At 40.0% G+C, this 20,944-nt stretch overlaps 2 protein-coding genes across 4 annotated transcripts in view; one reads left to right on the top strand and one right to left on the bottom strand.

The window, feature by feature from the left end:
* The window catches only part of clcn6 (chloride channel 6), a 45,741-nt gene extending 44,868 nt beyond the window's left edge, over positions 1-873 (bottom strand). For all 3 annotated transcript variants that reach the window (XM_028453120.1, XM_028453121.1, XM_028453122.1), the window contains exon 1: positions 756-873. In XM_028453120.1, the coding sequence (XP_028308921.1) occupies positions 756-854 (99 nt within the window). In that variant the 5' untranslated portion in view covers positions 855-873. The remainder of the gene's footprint in view (positions 1-755) is intronic.
* Positions 874-1,652: 779 nt separating this feature from the next.
* mthfr (methylenetetrahydrofolate reductase (NAD(P)H)) lies at positions 1,653-20,374 on the top strand. Its single transcript, XM_028453125.1, has 12 exons — positions 1,653-1,768; positions 5,958-6,213; positions 6,459-6,697; positions 8,397-8,507; positions 8,595-8,788; positions 10,972-11,222; positions 11,411-11,545; positions 12,326-12,506; positions 15,590-15,772; positions 15,859-15,960; positions 16,541-16,660; positions 17,828-20,374. Exons 2-12 carry the CDS (start codon positions 5,972-5,974, stop codon positions 18,047-18,049), a joined length of 1,980 nt encoding a protein of 659 aa, XP_028308926.1. The 5' UTR covers positions 1,653-1,768; positions 5,958-5,971; the 3' UTR covers positions 18,050-20,374.
* Positions 20,375-20,944: the final 570 nt, after the last annotated feature.

Here is a 20,944-nt window from a genome sequence, read left to right as displayed (position 1 = left end):
AGGTTTGATGATCACAGACTGTGTTACTGTGGCAACTAAGGTGTTTTCTCTTTGATAAAACTGGGTTTAGTTAGAACTCGGTTTAATTGAGCCAGACTCTCAGGTTATACCTGGACTTAACCCTGAGCTGGGTTTCCTCCTAATCAGGATGTACCTTTATGCCAAATATGAGATGGGATAGGCACTCACATAATGTATAATCCCATCTATAGGATATGCAATAAATTGTGTTGGTCTGCAATATTAAAATTCCAATAAAATACATTTATGGTTGTAATGTGACCAAATGTGGCAAAGTTTAAAGAATATGAATAATTTTGTAAGCCACTGCAACTCCTATATAGTTGGGCTGGATGTAATTCTATTTTAAGTTAAAAGTGAGCACATAGAGCACATGTTTATGTTTGATGTGTTAGTATTTTGTGGAGATGTAATTTACTTCCGCACAACTCAGAGTTATGCGGAACTAAATTACTCTAGATATTATTATTATTATCATTATTACTCCGTATGTCTGAAATAAACATTGTGAAAAGGGGAAATAACTTGAAGAAACGTAATGGTTTACTTTTAAGTTCTAAGTGTATTTTAAATAATTACTTTGCTCGCAGTAGAGTGAATTTAAGAATAGAGAAGGAGCAGCGAAGGCTGTTTAATTTTCCACCACACCCCCAACCTTCTGATATATTTTCGGGAAACATCGACAAAAAAATATGTAAACAGTCAGAAAACCCCATATTTTTGCTCTATCTCACCAACTCCTCTGGTGTTCGCGTCTCTTCATCAGTGCAGCAGCATTGGCAACATAAACAGTTGCCACCACACGCCATTTTCCTTGTGGTGATCTGATGCATTCAGGGTCTAGGAAAAAAACCCCGAGGATTTTTAAAAAGTTTACTCCCAATGGTAAGACCTAAATTTTATTGTATCAAATAGTGTGCACAACAGAGTAGTTTCAAAAGTGATACTAGAAATGAAATTGTTTTTGTGAGTTGGGTTTAAAAAATATCACAACGCTATTATACAACGAAGAAGTCTGAGAATTCCGATGACGAAAAACGCTTTAAATGTATCACGTGTTGACGAAAGCTTGGAAGTCAAAGTGATGATTGTCTTATCAATAAATTAATCATAGGTTGTTTAACAGTAATATATTTGGGGGGGGGGGGGGGGGGGGGGGGGGGAATTAAAATGTCGCTGGATATAAATACACATATTGTAAACCAGCTTTGCGCTATTTCTGTGCACCACTGAGTCTCGCAAAGCCAAAAACAGAAATGTGGCTTTCAAATCTTGTAGAAAATTACATCACTAGCTGTAGGGAATAAACATTATAATTAGAATTTGTCATGTTTGTGATGTTTGTTTTGGGTTGTTTGTTTTTTTTTGTTTGTTTTTTAACGCATCTCATCTACACATTTTTCAAATCTTCCGCTTTTTCAGTTCTTAGAGTACTACCCGCAGTTGCATTGATTATTTATATTGTTGCTACAATTGTATTTTGTTTTTGTTTTTTAGATTTTTGCATTACATGCAACTGTCCAATTATAAAGGATTTCTCTTTTCTCATTTTCACAAATTCAGGGTAATTTTGAACCACTATTTTCTTAGAGCCACCTGTTTAATGTTTGTATTGGTAAATTACCAACAAACCTGAAGGCATCATTATGTCGTCCAGCAGTGGGAGTGCGAAGCTTGGTTTATGTTTCCCACGTTGTTTCATGTCGGTGGTCAGTGAAGTGTGAGAGAGAGCCCGTGGCTTGGAGAGGTAAAGAACCCGAGTTGGCTTTGTTTTGTTTTAGCCGTTTTATTCTTATAACATTGCATGGTTTCTCCGTCAGTACTTTGTCGTGTGTCACTATGTCGTTCCTTCCCTGCATCATCCACCACTACAGGGAGGTGATTTAAGAAAACGTAAAGATGATATTTGCAATTTTACCAACACTCCGAAGCAAGAAAGTTATTATTACCTTCCAGGGCCGCCCCTGACCAATATGGGCCACACAACTCACCCCATCTCTAAAGTATCGTCGAAATCAAATGATCGTCAACATTGATAACTTGCTAGTTGTTAACATGTACATACCCAGATGCACTTTCTAGTAAACATGCTGTATTTCCTGAGGAAACATATTCACTAGTGAATTAGTGCAAATGTATCAGACGGGATAACAACAAAATCCTGAGTTTTCATTGGTTGTCAGATTTCATTTTGGACTGGGGAGCCAATAGGAAGCCTCGGTGCACGCTTCTCCCAGCTTGTGATTGTTGTTTGATCATCACATATTTGAAAAGCATATACTAGTTTGGACCACTACATATCCAAAATGCATACATTATGTTAATGAGGCAGAAAAAAGACGACGTCTCTGCCTGTGACGGAGTGTTTAATGTGGCGATTAGAGTCAGACTAGAGTTTACGCAGAACAGTAACACCGACATCATTGTTCCTTCAACATTTCCCTGATCCACAGAAGGTCTCCGTAAGTATGTCAGCAAACCGCGTTAGGTTGACAGTCGAAGCGATTATGGTTTATAGTCCCCTTTGACCATATACAACTGTGTATAATATATGTCGTGGCTACGTTAAACGTATCCATAGACTGCCACTCTATGGATATGCAGCGCCCCTCGTTGGCCAATTTAGGTCACGTGATAGGTGCACCACGTGACGTAAAGTTCCGTCATTTGTATTTTAGCTTTTATTTTTCACTACCCCGCTAACACTTTTGTTTTAGCCCTAACTGTAACTCTAACTCTATCCCTATTCCTAACCCTATCTCTATTCCTATCCCTAAATGTTTATTTTTGTCGGAAATGTATTTCTAAAGGTGGAATTTGCTGTGTTAAATGTGTTAAAATGAAGACAAAAAAGATTTTTGAACCCACGCAAGCGTAACGCTCATTAGCAGTGAGTGCTGCGCCTTAGACCACTCGACCATTCTGACACAGTGGTAGCACAGGCACATTGCGCTTATGTAGAAAAGCTCCGGAAATGTATCCATAGTCCTGGGGGCTATGGCTACGTTTAACGTACCTCCAGACACTTTCATTGTTAAAATCTAAAATGGGAAAATAGATTTTCACAAGTTGATTGTTTTTTTAACATGTGGAAATAGGAAATGGTAAATTGACTTGATTTATATAGGGTTTTATAACCACAGTAGTCTCAAAGTGCTGGTGGATTGTGGTTGAATTAAATGTTGGTGTTCTACTATATTATTCGAGCTATTTTTAGGTTTGAGGCTTTGTTTCTAGTAGTTAGGTTTATGCTTTTATGTGATACATACTTTTTGAATAAGTAGGTTTCGAGTTTAGCCTTAAAGGTGGAGAGCGTAGCAGCCTCCCAGACTGAGACTGGGAGCTGGTTCCAAAGGAGAGGAGCCTGGTAGCTGACTGAGAAAATAAGGCACTAACAGGTGTTTAAGATACACAGGAGCTTGATCACGTAGAGCTTTGAATGCTAACAGGAGGATTTTAAACTATGTTTTAGATTTTACAGGAAGCCAACGAAGGGAAGCCAATACTGGAGAAATAAGCTTTCTCCTGCTTGTACCTGCTAGTATTCTCGCTGCAGTATTCTGGATTAACTGGAGACTTTTAGTGAGTCACTGCGATATCCTGACAGTAAAGAGTTACAATAATCCAGTCTAGATGTAACAAATGTTTATTCGGCATCATTCTGGGCCAAGATATTACTGATTTTAGAGATATTATGGAGGTCTAAGAAGGCTGTCCTTGAGATTTGCTCATTATGAGAGTTAAAGCAGAACTACGGTAAGTAACTTGTTCACCTTAATAAATCCTTCTCGTAGTTCCTGTGAGGGTAATACAAGTGTTTATGGGGTGATGGGGGGTCTTTCATCACCCCCTGCTGTCTCTGGCCAGAAAACCGCATTCGCAACTTTCAGTGATTGGTTGCTACCGTCTTGGGAGAGCATGTAGCTGTGGGTGGGGCAGGCGGTGGGGGGTGCAGAGTTTTTACGACAGTGACATAACCAAAAGGGACCTTTAGTTACTTAGTTCTGCTTTAAAGGATAAGTCGGTATCAAAGATAACTCCTAAGTTCCGCAGACACGTTGGCCCGTATCGAGACAAGCGTTCGCTGACAGTGGTGTTTGCTCGCGTCATCACAACATCATGTTTTGGCCGGGTTGTTTCAGTGAGAAAGTGTTTCAGTTGAAAACCGAAAATGCACTTTTGAGCCATTTTCGGCCAAAAACAAAAAAGTTCAGTGACACTGCACAGCCAGGACATGCGCGTCGACTCGTTCTGGTGGAGAAAGAGTTACATAATCTCTGTTATCAGACAATGACAGTCAAAACGTTTACAATTCAAATGCTTATTTTCATAAATATTTTAATTTTATTTTATATTTCTGGACTCTTAATATTTGCGTGAATTTACAACTCAGGTGCTGTATGAAGAGATTCAAGTTATAAACACATCAATCACAAGCTTCAAAAAATGTTTTATGAAACGGAAAATTCATGAGCACTTTTGTTAACATTTCTTAGTTAAAAGGAACCACACAGTTGTCAAACAACAACAGACAGTAACTCTCACTTTGAACATTAGCTTCATGTTTAGCATCCGTTGAATTGTTGACAAGTTCACGAGGGCCTCAACAACTTCATTTAATTTACCCTACAAATATGTTATATAAAGATAACCTTTATTAATCCCACAAAGGGGGAATTTGCATATATACATGACTGCAGTGTAGGGGGAAAAAATCAGTCAAGAGACCTCAATATTACAGCATTTTTTGCATGCATTGATATTGTTGCATGTTTTTATCATAGAAGGGAGAGAAAGGCTGTGTTGATCTTTTTAAAAGTTTTTTGGTTGGGTTAGTGGTCACGACCTGGCTCAAATTACAGTTACTCTCACAATTTGTTGCTGCTTTAGTTTTCACCAGCCCTGCCGTGACAGGTGTGGTAGTTCTTTGGCAGCTGCTGCTTGTAGCACTTGGTACTGACATGGTACCTATTTTTAGAAAATAATAATGAAATAATCATATTTAAGACGAGGGGTGAGTATTGGCAAGGATGTTGCGATACGATACATATCGCGATACTTGGGTCACTATACGATATCACGATTAATCACGATATTCTACCCAGTTAATATCAAAATTAAACGTAGAGATGCAAAATCAAGTTGCTGTATATGTTCAACAGAAGATATTGATCATTCAGAGGACTAATTGAGTCAAAACTATTCGCCTCAAAACATCCTATTTATTATTAGTGTTTATGCACATTTTCACTGAAAAAAATAAAATGCAGTGTTACACACTGCCATCATAAAATACAGTGCAACAAGTTTTTTTTTCACTGAAACTACTGTGGAGAAGTCTCAAAGGTACCATGACAACATAATGACGGCATTGTAATAACTGTAAGTGAGAACATTAAGGATAAACCACCCTGAGTTACTGACAGTGTACAAAAATAAGAAAAAATAATTTATCCTATTATTGTCAGTTTAAACACTCATCTGAACAGATTATATGAAAATAATATGCATACATAAATGTTGCAGGCATTACACACTGCCAACATAAAATCAAGTGCATCGAATATACCATTGCAACACATTGAAAGCATTGTAACCACTGAAATATTGCACAAATACACAAAAATATTGATAAAATACAGTGAAATTGTTTTTCTTTTTTTTACACCCCTGGTTGAGACAAACCAGTAAAAAATCAGGGGTGACTTTCTGTTGTTAGTTTTATATAAAGTGTAATAACATCAAAGACAATTCTGGGCCTGACCTCTTTCTGCAATTGTTTGAGCTCAAGATAAAAATGGTCTTTCCTGTCCTATGGCCGTCTTGTAGTTATGTGTGGTTACGGAAAGAAGTTAAAGCTCATTTTACACATTCCCTTATATCACCGTAAATGTTTCTCAAAACTGTCACATGATTTTGTGATTGTTTCTTGTCAGTGTTTTAGCTCATCATGGGGAAACAGACTCCACATGGGGATGGTAACTGGCAGTCGTCAAAGAGTGACTCCAGTGGAGCAAGTGGAGGAGATAGCTCAAAGGAGAGCTCCCGGTGTTCCACCCCAGTCTTGGATGCAGACCGGTCAGACAGGCTGCGGGATAAGATGAGAAAGAGGATTGAGTCTGGAGACCACTGGTTCTCACTGGAGTTTTTTCCTCCTCGCACAGCCAGTGGAGCTGTCAACCTAATATCAAGGCACGTCAAATTAAAGCATTAGCAGAGAGTTTTTTTCTATAAGCATACCGTACTCTGTGATTATGCATCATTTTATTCATAGCTTTGCAAGAAAAGTAACTGATGTACCCAAAAGTCATTTTGTGGGGGGTTTATTGAGCAGTTTGTCAAACCCAAAAATGGACAAAAATTGCAGTATTCATTAGTTTATTCAGTCATACCCAACAATAGTTCACCTAATAGTGTTTTACATGTCTTGCCTACAGATTTGATCGCATGGGCTCTGGGGGTCCCCTGTTCATAGATATTACCTGGCACCCAGCAGGAGACCCAGGCTCAGATAAGGAAACCTCCTCTATGATGATAGCAAGCACAGCAGTCAACTATTGTGGCTTAGAAAGCATCCTCCACCTGACCTGCTGCAACCAAAGCAAAGAGAAGATCACTGCCTACCTGAACAAAGCAAAGCACCTGGGACTGAAAAACATCATGGCATTAAGAGGAGGTAGGAGCAGTTCATATGTTTGACATTCAAAAGCAGAACTTTGGGCTTTACCCATTTTACCCACAACACACATACCGAAAATCCCTGCTGGTTACCCCAAATTTCCATTGGATGCGTAACTGCTGCGTATTAGCAACAGAGCTGATGCTTTTCCATTAAAGTGAATTTGAATTTCCACCACATGCGTGAGCGGTCCGTCACAGCTGCGTAACTACTCTGTTCGTCCGCTGTCTTCCGCAACAGTAATGCAGACCTTTTTTTTCCGGATGTTGGAGCAATGACCCATAAATTCAGCAAAGATAAACTTGTGTGGAGTGGGACAGAAAGTAGTGCACAGACAAAGAATAAAACATCCAGGTTGTTTTAAAAATAAAAAGGCGGATCCGATTTCCGACCCACTTGCCCCTTTTCAGGGTGGCGGGGGTCTGCTGGTGTCTATATCCAGCTTTTTTCATGCTCTGACCAAACCCAGTGTACACATGATGCACACAGATATGACCTTTATATCAGTATCAGTCCGCATGCTTTAGGCAATAAATATCACATTAAAATAAATTAACGATTGAAATGCTTTTTACAAACGCCTTAAAAATGACTAAATGTTGTCCCTTGTCTGTGTTTATTATGCCTTCAGCCAATTTGACCTATAATTCATCACATTACTGATTACATACTGTTGCACATTTGCAAAAGTTTAAAGAACTATTTACATTTAAAAGCATGAATGAGGTCCTATTTCCTCCGTGCAGCACCTCATTCTCCAAGACTGTGCATAGCAGCGTGACCTGTGTGCGTACTGGGTGAACCAATGCTCTCCTGCTCGGTAGAGTTTATTAGCATGGTGATAGGGTATTCCAGGAAAGGTAAACCAAAAAAGTGGTATCAGTTATAACATAGGTTTTTTAGAAAATTCATTTTATTTTCTTTAGTTTGTTTTAATAATCCGTTTTGATCTGTTCTGAATATGTGTAAGCTTATGCTGGACTGACAGTTGAGGTTTGTTTAATACTTTATTTTCAGTCTCAGTCAGATTTTGCTGTGCTGCTCCACAAATCCACACACTCGGATTTCCGTACACGAGCTCACACCTGATGTGAGATCTGATCATAGCGTACGCTCACGTCAGAATCGATAGATACAGAAGCTTGCGTGAACATGGTCGAACGCACGTCATACGCTCAGATCTGATAAATGACGGCCATTGTCTCTTAGACCCACTATCCTTTTTCTCACATATACCATATGTACAAGTGTTGCATCAATGGTATTATTTCAAACATAGAGAAAGGTTACTGTAGGGTAAGAAAAGCAGATTGTAACTTATTATAAAATCAAATCACCAATAGTAAATTACTCATATTTAAGGGAAACTGAAACAGTTAGTGTTGGAGTAAACTGAAACCTAAATGTCATTAATTATCAAAGTCATTAGTTGCAGGCTTAGTGGTACAACAGGAGGTAGTAAAAAAAAAAAAAAAAAAAAAAATGGTTATTGCAAGTGACAAAAAACACTGATGTCTTTTGCAGGAAATTTAAGCCCTGCTTTTTCAAAATTGTTATTTGGTTTGTAAAGAAAACTATCTATTCAACATCTTAAAGTATCAGTAATGTAGGTGGACTTCATTGAAGTAAATTTGGTGCAAACCCTTTAAAAATTATGTTGACTGCAATTTAAATCTGTATTGTAATTGTTTTGCAGACCCAGTGGGATCGGAGTGGGAAGATGAGGAGGGAGGCTTCAACTATGCCATTGACCTTGTTAAACATATTCGATCAGAGTTTGACGACTACTTTGACATCTGTGTGGCTGGTGTGTTCCCTCATAGATGAGTGGAAAACAAGTTTCATTCTTAAACATCCATCTGACCTCTTTTTGTGTGTGACTGTGTTCTACCAGGATATCCGACAGGTCATCCTGAAGCTGAGACCTATGAAGCAGATATCTTGCACCTGAAGGAGAAAGTAGATGCTGGAGCAGACTTTGTCATCAGCCAGCTCTTCTTCAGGGCTGATACTTTCCTTAAGTTTGTGAATGACTGTAGGGCAATCGGAATAAAGTGCCCAATTGTACCTGGGGTCTTCCCTGTTCAGGTAAGCCATGCTTCAATCAGAAGACATATACAACATACTGTATAGAGCTGATTGTGTTACACATAGAAAATATATAATTATTGCTATAATTATGATAAAATCATATCCAAGCCAAGCTGCGCGTGTGAACTCTAGCAGAGCAGCTGATTGTCATGGTTTCAGCCTCCATCCATGTTTTTCCAGTCAGCTGTCTTCGGTACGGCCGCCACGGTTTAATACTGACTTGTAAACCACGTTTTTTGCGGTTTGGCGTACAGGCTCCACGCTTGTCTGTCTCTCTAAATTTGTGTTGTCTGTGTGCCTGTTTGTGCCTGTGAGTCAGCGCGCAGGCATTAGGAAACCCCGCCACATTAGTTAGTAAGCCAATCACAATGTGCTAAAGTTTGGCGACGCTGACAACAACGGTATTTACTTTTAGCATGGTTAGTGTGATGAGAGTTGTCCCCTTGTCTCGTTGCCTGCAGGGAGTTACATAAAAAGGTTAACAGAGGACAAAGACAAAAGGAATTGGCCTCACAAAGTGTTTTATTCTCCAAGTTAGATCATAAAACACTGAGTCCCCCAGACCAAGGGAGGACTGGATACAAAGGAAAATTGTGTGATTCTAAAAGTACAGCATTGGCACTCCATCGGTCAGTTGTCTTCTGCTCATTGGCTGAGTAGACCCCAAGAATTCTGCTGATTCAATTCTTCTTCAACTTCAAGTCGGAACTTTCTGAGAACGTGCTTGCCCTACTCCCTTTGGTACGCGTGAACTCCTGAAGCATATATATATATATCATACAATACACCATACACAGGCATATGTATTAATTTTGTTTTGCTTCAAAGTAAAATAAAACAGTTTAAAGTAATCTATTGCTGTTCTTTAAAATGTATTTGAAACATCCAACAGTGGAGACACTTTAACGGCCCGGGCCATCAGAACAGAACCTAACCGTAAAACGTGACCAAAAAAACTGAGGTACATATTGAACCATGAGCTGACTGTATTGATGCATCCCTAGGCTCTACTGTGCACGTCTGTGACAGATCAATGATAAGGAGCCTTTATCATTTCGCGACTGACCGGCGGAGGTGTTGGTTGGTTTTCAGTGTTATGGCCAGTTCTTGGTAGTTAGCCTTTTCATTTAACCTGTGCTGTGTGGAGGAGTGTGTGTCTCTATCCACGGTTTAAGAAAGTCACAGGAGTGACGTCAGAGAGACTGCTGCCGGCTTTGCCTGGTCGTGACACTGATACTGTGACACGGTTGTTTATTTTCTTGCCGTTCACATGACTTCTTGCTTTATTACGCGCATGCCTTTGTGGAACCAAACCGTAGTTTGGTTCACCGTGCTTATCTTCTTCCAGCCTCCAAACCGACTTCTTCTTCTACTGCTTTATTTCCGGCAGAGTGGACGCCTCTCCAAGCTGTTGTGAACACGCACTAATGTCATTTAACGTCACTTCCGCATGACTGCACAGAAAATTCAAGTCTGTAATGGCAGTACAAAATGCATCACAAAGTTTGTTCAAGGAAATAGGTAGAAATGTGTGTGGGCTCATTCTCTTTGGTTTAGAAAGCTTAATCCCTCCATTAGCATTAGTTTATTTTTTCACAAATCCTGCCCTTTGCTAATTTAAATGGTTTCATGTGATTAACTAGCAATTCATTGTATCTGCAATAGCAAAAAATAATAATTTGAAAGTAGTGATGATTTGGACCTTGTTTCCACTGAGTGCTCTACTGGGACTCTGTACTTACAAACTTTTGAACATTGTGTCAACAGCGATGACCTATTTAATAATGGTAGATAGACTGGATCTTCCAATAACCTAAGGGTTTGGTACTTCGAATTATGCTCTATCCAAGTAGTTTTTTGTCCTTGGGCAAGGCACTTAACCCACAAATCGTCGTATGAATGGGTATGAATTGTGCATGAATGTTGGTAGTGGTCGGAGTGGTATACAAATTTTTATGTGTCTTACCTTGACCGCGGTGCTGGATTAGCCGCAGTTAGCAGCAGTGCCTTTGCTCGAGCTAACGAGGCGATTGCAGCCCCGGTCAGTGTTTTCACACAGAAAAACAAGCCGATTGTACGATACCCTGTTATTAAAGTTTTCTCCTATGTACAGTATCATAGAATTTGTCAGATTGGTTTGACAGAATACAGCCTTTGTAATTGAACAATTCTATGTCCAGGGTTACCAGTCACTCCGTCAGCTTGCCAAGCTGTCAAAGCTGGAGGTACCAGAAGAGATCACCAGAGTCATCGAACCAATCAAAGACAACGATGCAGCTATTCGTAACTTTGGGATCCATCAGGCAGTGGAGATGTGTCGTTTACTGCTAGACAGTGGCATAGTGCCAGGCCTGCACTTCTACACCCTAAACCGCGAAGTTGCAACAATGGAGGTGCTTCGACAGCTTGGTCTGTGGAATGAAGACCCCAGGTTAGTCAGAAATATGAGAAGTAGTTTTAAATGTAAGACTAACTATGATTTGTCTCTATACAGCTTGAATATAGTTTAACTCTGTTTTGAGAGGAATTTGTATGCAAATGTCATGCAACTCAATATGTGCGGTTAGCTTTCGTAGCATTTGCAAAAGATTAAGAGTCACAGCACTTGTCTTTTTTCAGACGACCTCTTCCCTGGGCAATGAGTGCACATCCCAAAAGAAAGGTCGAAGATGTCCGACCGATCTTCTGGGCTTCCAGGCCTAAGAGCTACATCTACAGAACCCAGGACTGGGATGACTTTCCTAATGGAAGATGGTATGCTTTATTGCACATCACTGCAACATTTGCAACACGTCACATGCGAAGCTGTCCTTTAATCACATTACTGCTGGGCCATATGTTGAAATTTGCGATATGAGATTTATAAATATAAGAAAATGATAACATCGCCAAAAACAATATATTTTCAATTTAAATCTTATTTTAGAAATCATAGTTTTAGAATTGGCCGCTTTCACCGCTGCTTCACTTTCGGTCTCTCACACAAACCCCAGTCTGCACCGTCTCTATGAACACAAAAACCCCACCTTCGACCACTTACTCTCATAAGTTGAGAGGCAACATGACGACATATTCCGTGTGAGCAGCTGACCATTTTCATGAGACATGAGTTATGAGAAAAAGTTTTGAGAAATGAATTTTTGTTTTTAATGGCCAGTCCGAGATCACATCAGTCACTAACAAATGTGTTTTAAATTATTTTATTTGAAGTAGTTTAGTAGTTATTAAAGTGAAAAGCATCATTGGATTGAATTAGTATGATACAAATAAAACACAAACACAAAGAATTTTAAAGCATATAAATATTCATATTTTTCATGTAACAGTTTTTATTCACGAATTTTAATGTATGAGTTAAAGGACTCCTGTGTAACTTAAATATTAGTAGGATTTGTTTTTAGTAAAACAAAAAGAAAATCAAATGAGGAGTAGTATTTGCTAAACTACAGTTGCTAGATCTCAAACATCCATGTGCACTTTCACTGATGCAGGTGCTTCCTTGATTGACAACAGTTCTTTTTCTTTTGTCCGCAGGGGAAATTCCTCATCCCCTGCTTTTGGAGAACTAAATGACTACTACTTGTTTTACCTGAAGAGCAAGTCGTCCAAAGAGGCTCTGCTGCAAATGTGGGGGGAGGAGCTGATGAATGAACAGAGTGTGTATGAGATCTTCACCTGTTACATAACAGCCCAGTCAAATCCTTGTGGACATAAGGTAGGCAGGACAGAGCCCTAAACTGGGGAAAGAAATGTTTTAAAAATGTTTACATGGTATACACGTTTTTATGTGTCTTACCTTGACCGAGGCGCTGCGTTAGCCGCAGTTAGCAGCAGTGCCTTTGCTCGAGCTAACGAGGCGATTGCAGTCCCGGTCAGTGTTTTCACACAGAAAAACAAGCCGATTGTACGATACCCTATTATGGCATCCTATCCAGCCACTTGGAGGGCTAACACAGGCTCACAGCTCCAACCTGTAAGGTCGCGGGGCTGCTGACACCACGGCTCGTTCCAGAGTTTTCCTCTCCATGATCTTCACGGGCCTAACGTCCAAGTGACCATATATGCGCGAGAAGATTCAAGGAAAAGATCCACCGGTGACACTGGAACTTGTAGACTCTGGGGGGGGTCACTTGGGGGTCACAGGTGACTTTGTTGGTATACATGTACCTGTAGGTGCTCGACCAGTGCGTTTGTAAGATGTAGACATCCAGTGCTAAAGCATTGCCTCTAGTGGTCATCCAGGATTCATAGAACCGTAGTTGCGTACATAATTTTCGTTATGATTAGTGATTTTAACAATTTTATCCACAGTTGATATCTTTTCGTTCAGTAGATAGGTGAGACAGCGCAGAGCAAGCTTTCACAATCAATTTCACTTTTAGCAGTTAAATTCTGAATTGTATCTCCTTTGACGTGATTTATGATGCAGTGGTAGGACAAAACATGGACTATGATCCAAAAAGGATTATCATGTGGGCAGAAGATGTAAGGAGGACAAGAAAGCAACTGAGCTGCTCAGTGGAGAGTGCATGGGAGAGCAGGGGTGGTGATGATTGGCTAAAAAGTTGGATGGGCGAAGTCTTTGCTCACGCAGAGTTGGTCAAGCCAATAGAGAGCCGAATAGAAAAAGCGTCATATCCCGTGCGCCAAGCATTATCAAAACAGACATGGCGGCCAACACGGAGACGACTTTTGCAGCTGCGCTCTGCTCTGTTTTAAAGGGGACATATGCTATTTTTCACCCATCTCCATTTGTTCTAAGAACCCCAAAAACATAGTATTTGAGGTTTATTTTCCCAAACTCGCCTGTTTTACAGAGTTTTAGCCTCTGAAAAGTGACTTTCTTAGTAGTTCTAAAAATCTGGCTGTTTAGGGGCCTACTTATGCATATTCATGAGTGCGGGTGTCTATAGACGCTGACATTCATGTCTTGCTCTTTTATGAGGGAAATTAGTGATCACCAAAGTGATTTTATTGTGCTATCCACACACTGTTGTTATTGTTTTCAGCCAAAAAACGGCACATTAAAACACATGGCTATTTAAGCGGCTGTTGTTATTGTGACTCCGTCTCAGTGCTTCAGGGTCCGTATTTATCCAGCAGCAGCAGCAGTCATTCAAACTCTCACCGGAGTGTTAAGCTGCTAAGTCACGTTCTTCTCCTCCTCTGCTTTTCTAACTACAGGAATAGTGCATTCAAGGTGATAATCATTTGTTTTGTCAAACCACTGTGTCGCATTGTGTCACAAACACGTCAGAACAGCGATACGAGGCGATATAATAAGTACTAAAAATGTGTCTTCTTCCTGGTCCTTCACACCGCCGCATGAACAAATAGTGCATACACTGCAGTGTATGTTCACTCTGGAGGCTCGGCACTGGCAGAAGGCAAGTTCTGTATTTAGTTTTACAGGTAGCCATCGAGCCTTTGCAATGGCGGACTTTGGCAAAAGTTTTCATCAGGTTGGGGGTAAAGTCCATGGTTGGAGATACCAGCGGAGGAGAGGGTATTTTCTTTCCTGATTTGTTGTAATACTTGTAATACACAGACCACAAATAAATAACTGGATGGCTTTATTTCACATTTTGTGTGCCTTGTGGGCAATCAAGTTACCTCATTTGTGTTAAAAAAAGACTGCAAAAGTGGATTTTTCATAATACGCCCCCTTTAAAAGACCTACATATATTGTTGAAACCACAACGAGAAGAAGCTTTAAAACCTTAAGTCTGTACCTTACTACACGCTGTTTTTGTAGAAGAACCACGCTTGTTGCTCAAATGCCATGAGCGCTTCCAGACTAATTGCCTGTATGAATAATACCAGGAGATTAGGACGGAATCTCTTTCGTCTTCTGTTTTGATTTTTGTCAGTCTGTTTTCGTCTTGTCCTTTATTCAGTAACGATAATGTCAATCAATTTAGTCATATTTTTAGTCTCAATCAATGACTTCTTTTTTAGTTTTTGTTTAGTTTTCATTCGCAAAAATATACAGTATATATATTTGTGACTAAAATATTTAGTCAACGAAATTAACACTGTTTGACACGATAGTACAAAATATAAAAATAACTTCATAATTACTTTACACTGGTAATCAGCTGTTGGAATTCCACACCCCTGAAGGAAACCCCTCTGCTGTAAAACAAGCTGTTTTCAAACACAGTTTACAGTTTTAAAACCTTTGAAACTGCATGGAGTGCTTTCTTTATAACTTCAACTAGCTTATTTTGCACAAAAAGCACTATTTTCTCAGAAAATGAAGGTTTTTGTCCTTTGTCTTTGTTTCTCTCATGCCGACATGTTTCTGGATTTCTCATGGCGCGTTGCTTTAGTCTAAAGCAGGGGTGTCCAAACGCAGTCATCGAGGGTATGAAATCCTGAAGCAGCTTTGCTGATAGTTTGCTAACAAGCCTCTAAGCTGTGTTTGAGCTGGGACACATTAAAAATCTGGTGGACCACCGGCCCTCGAGGACTGCGGTTGGAAACCCCTGGTCTAAAGCAACAGCAACTAGGAATTTAAGACATTTGTTCATATTTTCAAGACCTTTTGTCTGGTTGGGTGTAACATTTCTTTGGTTGTCTTGCACCTCATTGGTAAAAAGCTGTTTGAATGACTGACAGTCATCTTATTCATATAAATGATATAGATGTTTTCATATAGCCCTAGCTATCTGCTCATGTGTCCTTAGAGATATATACAGTATTTATCCTTGATTGGTAAACACCAACATAATGGACTGTCATCAACAATCTCACTGATGTTCTGTTAACAAAGGTTGGTTGCCCTTTTTTTGCTAGGTATTGTGTCTTCCCTGGAATGATGAGCCTTTGGCCCCAGAGACCAACCTACTTAAGGATGAGCTGGAGAAGGTGAACAGGCGAGGAGTTCTTACCATCAACTCACAGCCAAACATCAACGGCAAACCCTCCACAGATCCAATAGTTGGCTGGGGACCTCCTGGGGGTTATGTCTTTCAAAAGGCAGGTATCTGGTTTTAGTGCATTACTGAATATGGTACCTTTGAGTTGTTTTGATCTGTAATGTTTATATTCTGTATCTCCAACAGGCCTATCTGGAGTTTTTCACCTCCAGTGAAAATGTTACAGCTCTTCTTAAAATACTAAAGAAGTATGAGCCCCGGGTCAACTACCACATTGTGAATGTTAATGTAAGTTTGAATAGAAAGCATTTTTCATTTTTGTTTTTTTTATGGACATTGGAGACATTTTTGCTCATATTTTTATACATTTTATTTTATGTTCATACAAGATATTAAACACATAAATGAGATTCCTCTGTGTCTTGAGAACAATGTGCTTTATTAGCATTTGAAAGTGATGGGAAAAAAAAGCAGAGGAATTACAGAAACATTTACCCTCAACAAAAATTGTTGCAGAGAAGAAAATTAGATTAGGGTTAGGGTTAGATTAAAAGATTAAAGATTAAAAAATTAAAACTTCTACTGTGCTGAGGAATTGTTTTGCTAGTTTTAGTTACATATACACCCAAGACAGGGGCCCAGTCTATTCCAGTTTTGTGAGAATGATGACTTATTGTATTCATGATGCATGTGATGGCACAATGGATTGCAGTTTAACAAAACAAATGTTTGCTATTCACTTTGTGAATCTTTACTTGCACGTAATGATAGTTACCCTGCTGTTGAGTTTGACTTGCTTACTCACTTATTTTACACCTAACGGATTAAGTTATTAAGTTACCATGTTAAAGTGGATGTTTCACTGCAGGGCCGTAACTGGACCAACGCCAATGACATGCAGCCCAATGCTGTCACTTGGGGCATCTTTCCTGGTCGGGAGATTGTTCAGCCAACTGTTGTGGACCCAGTCAGCTTTATGTACTGGAAGGTGAGTTGCAACTAAACCTGATGTGTTTGCTCTATTTTTAAAACAAACTGATAAAGCTGTGCCATCACCCTCAACCTTATTAGTTTGCCTTCAGCCTGTTAAACAAGCAGCTGAATGCAAACGAGCCTGCACTGCACTTTAATGTTGTTGCTGACAAGGTCCACAGCAGTAATTGTTGGAATACAATGCATGTTAATTATATCTGTTAACTTAGAGTTTGACAAGGGTGTAAAATGGTGTAAAACAGCCAGCGTGACACTGGGGCAGATACATTAAAGGTTTAGAGGTATTAATATGTGTGCAAATGTCACTCCGCGAAAAAAATGGGAGGAGGACATGCAAATAAATTAATGCAGTGGGCGCAATGCAGTTCATCAAATCTGGAACTGTTTGCAGTGATTGTTTTAGCACAGGAACATAGTACGACTGACAAGCAGGTGCAAACACACACGTAGAGATTCGCTGCACTAAATGAAACAATAGTCAATCTTAACAGTCACTGAATGAGAAAATAAACCGTGAGTAAAGTGTGTGGGACGGAGAGAAAAAGCTTCACACTCGTGTGCGTGTGGAGTCTGGTGGAGAGAAGATGCTGTGCGCGCTATGGGCGCACCGCTTCAGTGATGTTTTGATCGTCAAACTCTGGTGTCGCTTTAATGGAAGGAGCATCACGCCACAATCAGCTGATCAGATTCGTAATTTACACAATGATGGCACAATGTTCACATGAGTGTGGTGACCCAGCGCTACTCAGGAGCTCAGACCTGCTGGATGATGGTCAGTAAAACATCTTCAAATAGAGCAGACTGACTGACAGACTGTGTTACTGTATTAACTCAGATCAATGGCGTCAACAGATCAATAGGACGGTTTCTGTCCAAATCTGCCTATTTTTCATGGACTGATCAGAGCAGAAGTTACAGGACCTGGCAGAGCTGCCACAATAAATTAGGGGGAAAAATATAATTGAACAAGCAAAATGCTCATTTAAATAGGGTGGTCCCCACCACTTCTTCACGCGCACTAATCATTGCTGCGATCTTAGTGAATTCCTCGCAGCAGGTGAGGAAACTGTGTCACCATAGGATTTATGGACGCAGCTGGTTCTCAGTGAATCCGTCCCTGTGTGTTTACCCAAGCTAAATTAGCCTGTGTCTCTTTCCTCAGGATGAAGCGTTTGCCTTGTGGATTGAACAGTGGGCCAAACTCTATGAAGACGAGTCTCCATCTCGGATGATCGTCAAATACATTCATGACAACTATTTCTTGGTCAACCTCGTAGATAATGATTTCCCTCTGGAGAACTGTCTTTGGCAGGTGATTGATGATATGTTTGAGCTCCTCAGTGAAGCTCAAGAGCTGCTCAGTGATGGTGCAATCTCTGAATGAAAGCTGCAATGTGTTTAAGACCCTGGGTGAGATACTGAAGAGTTAGTGCATTTCTTGGGAATGCTGTATGTAACAAAGTGCTGAAATATGAAATCTACTAACCATTATTTAAGAGTTTTTTCACGATTAATTTTGGGCTGAATGAAATATGTGAATTTCTCATCTGACTGAGACCCGACAATGGTTTTAGAGCATGAAATTAGTTACTTCTACCGCCGTTGCAGCTTGCAAACGTTTTGAGTTTTTCAAAACTAATCGGGACTCCACATTAACGCTTGGCTTAGTTAAAGTTGTACTGTGGCAAGATACCATTATCTCTAACTTGTCTGACCTGGCAAGTCCATGTCCCAACTGCTCTTGTAAATGTTTCATTGGGGTAGGAAGTCTCTGAGAGCAGGTTTTTTTTTAAAAAAACTTTTCATACATTTTTATACCTTACATTATTATATTATTAGGTTTTTCTGCTTTATTTTCAATCGTATCGGATAAGTCAGCTGTCCTTGCCATTTGAAAAAAAAAATCAAATTAGGTCAATGGGGACGGGAGAACTTTAAAACAAATATTCAATTGTTTAACATTTAAAGCCAAAGTGTTGTGAAAACACTAATAAATGGATTAAATCGCTGTGGACACAGGAAAGAGTGGAGGTTAGCTTACATATACAGTATGAACTGAGTAAAACACATTTTATGTACTTTCATTATGCAAAAACTACCAAAAGTGTCTTCTCACACATTATATACTTACTGATGACAAAATATTTAGCAATTTCATGAGTATATACAATAATGTATAGTTTGTTTTTAAACAAAATCTTAGCCTGCCATGTGGCAAGTAGATTAGATGCTCTATTTGACAAGTGACCTTTGAAAGTTAATGAAGAGTCCTGCAAATGAGCCTCGATAATAATTTAGTATTGCACCATGCAGTGCTTTTGTGAATTAATTTTTTTTTATTTGATGTGTATTTTTTTACTATGGGAACAGTATTTGCTATGTTCTTAAAGGACTGTATTTTCCAATATTTGTAAAAGAGATAAGATACAACTTAGAAATATTTAGCATTATTTCCTGTCATGTTTGTGACGCTGTTGGCACTGCATCTATTTTATTTGAAATCCTGGTTGTTCCTTGTAAGCAGTGCCGCGGACCGGCTTACCTCACACTCTCACACTGCCCATGCACGAATACCGTAGGACCGCTGTAGAATTGATGGACTGTACTGCACACATCTGTTCAGCCAGTTCCTGGTCCGCCTTTTCTTTTTTTAAAGCTTTTTTGCTGAGATTTGCGAGCGTCTCTCCACTTCCGGGTTATTCTTCTTCTGTTTTAATGGTGATGCTTCAGAGTTCTTCTTCTTGTTCAAATTTTTACCTTGCATTTCTGGAAACAAGACACCGACATGTTGTGTATGGACGTACAGTGTGAGCAGTCAGATCGTGTCAGAGTGTCGGTCCGTATAGTGCACATTCAGACTCACAGTTTGAGCTGGAGCTAAAAAATCTCAGTGTCTGCCGGCCTTAAGGTATCTCAGTGCCTCTGCAGTCAAAACCCAATCTTCTTGTTTTTTTAGCCCATTTCCTGTCACACTCCTATATGTGCTTCTCACAAACACATTTTCAAAGTTGGCTTGAGTTCTTAACATTAAAATATTTTTTTCATAGTGATCTGCTTCTGTTTTTATGTAATTAAAAATGACATCCGTCTATGTGTCTTCTCTGCAAGTTTTATTTGCGTCCTACGAAATGCCTTCTCTTTCCACTGTATTCTCTGCGTAAGGTACACAAATGCATACACATAGATTAGCACCACCTAAAGGGTTCAAGTGTTTAGATCATATTCTATTAAATTATGAGAGTTTTAACAAATCAAAAGGCAGTGGTGTCATGCTCTGTGGGGCCGGTATGGTTTGGGGTATGCCGTCTGGTGGGTTTCTGCCCGTGCTGCTCGGCGTGTGCTTGAGCGTCCTCGTCTGCGCCATCTATCCTTTCCGGTGGCCGCTGTATGGACGGGCCGGGCTCACACCAGGCAGTCCTCATACGTGAACACTTTACCCAACTCCCAGCTGGTCTGGCTCACACATCACGTGCACCACACTCCATTCCAACCCTTGGGGGGCTGGATGGCAGGACTGAGGGTGGGGGGCTGTCGCTTGTGCTGCCATGTAGTGGCATGAGGGCAGCACTCCTTTCTCAAAATGCACTCCCAATCCCTCCAATTTTAAACACCTCAACACCAATACAAAAGTACCGACACCTTTAGAACATGTCCCAGAAGTACAAGGACTACACAATTGCTAGGCATTGTGGGAAATGTACTACTATGTGGCAGTGTGCCCAACTATGTGAGTTCTGAGGCGTGCGGGCAGTCCACACGGAGTCCGCCCAAGTGCGTTTGAGCCTTGACACTTCGCTCACTTCCTGGTATTCTCCCACTAGATCACTGTATCTCACTGCTGCACCAGTGCAGGTAACAGAATTATTTCTGGAATAATTCACTTTTTTCTTTACACATTGAACACCTGGTTTGTTTACAGCACGGGGTTTCCCACTCTGATGTTGGTGCTTGCTCTTCTCTGTGATAGCTCTAGATAAATTGTGTTCTTAACAGTAAATGTTTTTTTAATAGCATTTTGTAAAAGAATAAAATAAATGAATTTTGTACCAGGAACCATATCTCATGCTACATTTGTAACACAAACCTGAGTGCCTTTTTTATTTCCATCTTAATTTAAATATTTCCCTTGGCAAAATTTCCACTGGCTTCCCATTGGTTGAAGTGGGATTTATAAATATTGAATTCAACCTCACCCGTTTTTAGATGGGTCTTGCACGCCACACCAGTGAAAAGGGCTAAGTCGCTGCCAGCTATCTTTGATCCGTCACCAGAGAGTTTA

Source organism: Gouania willdenowi, chromosome 7 (genome assembly GCF_900634775.1).
Source record: "Gouania willdenowi chromosome 7, fGouWil2.1, whole genome shotgun sequence".
In the NCBI taxonomy this organism is placed as follows: Eukaryota; Metazoa; Chordata; class Actinopteri; order Blenniiformes; family Gobiesocidae; genus Gouania; species Gouania willdenowi.
The sequence above is the reverse complement of the archived record's forward strand: the minus strand, read 5'-3'. Positions and strand labels throughout refer to the sequence as shown.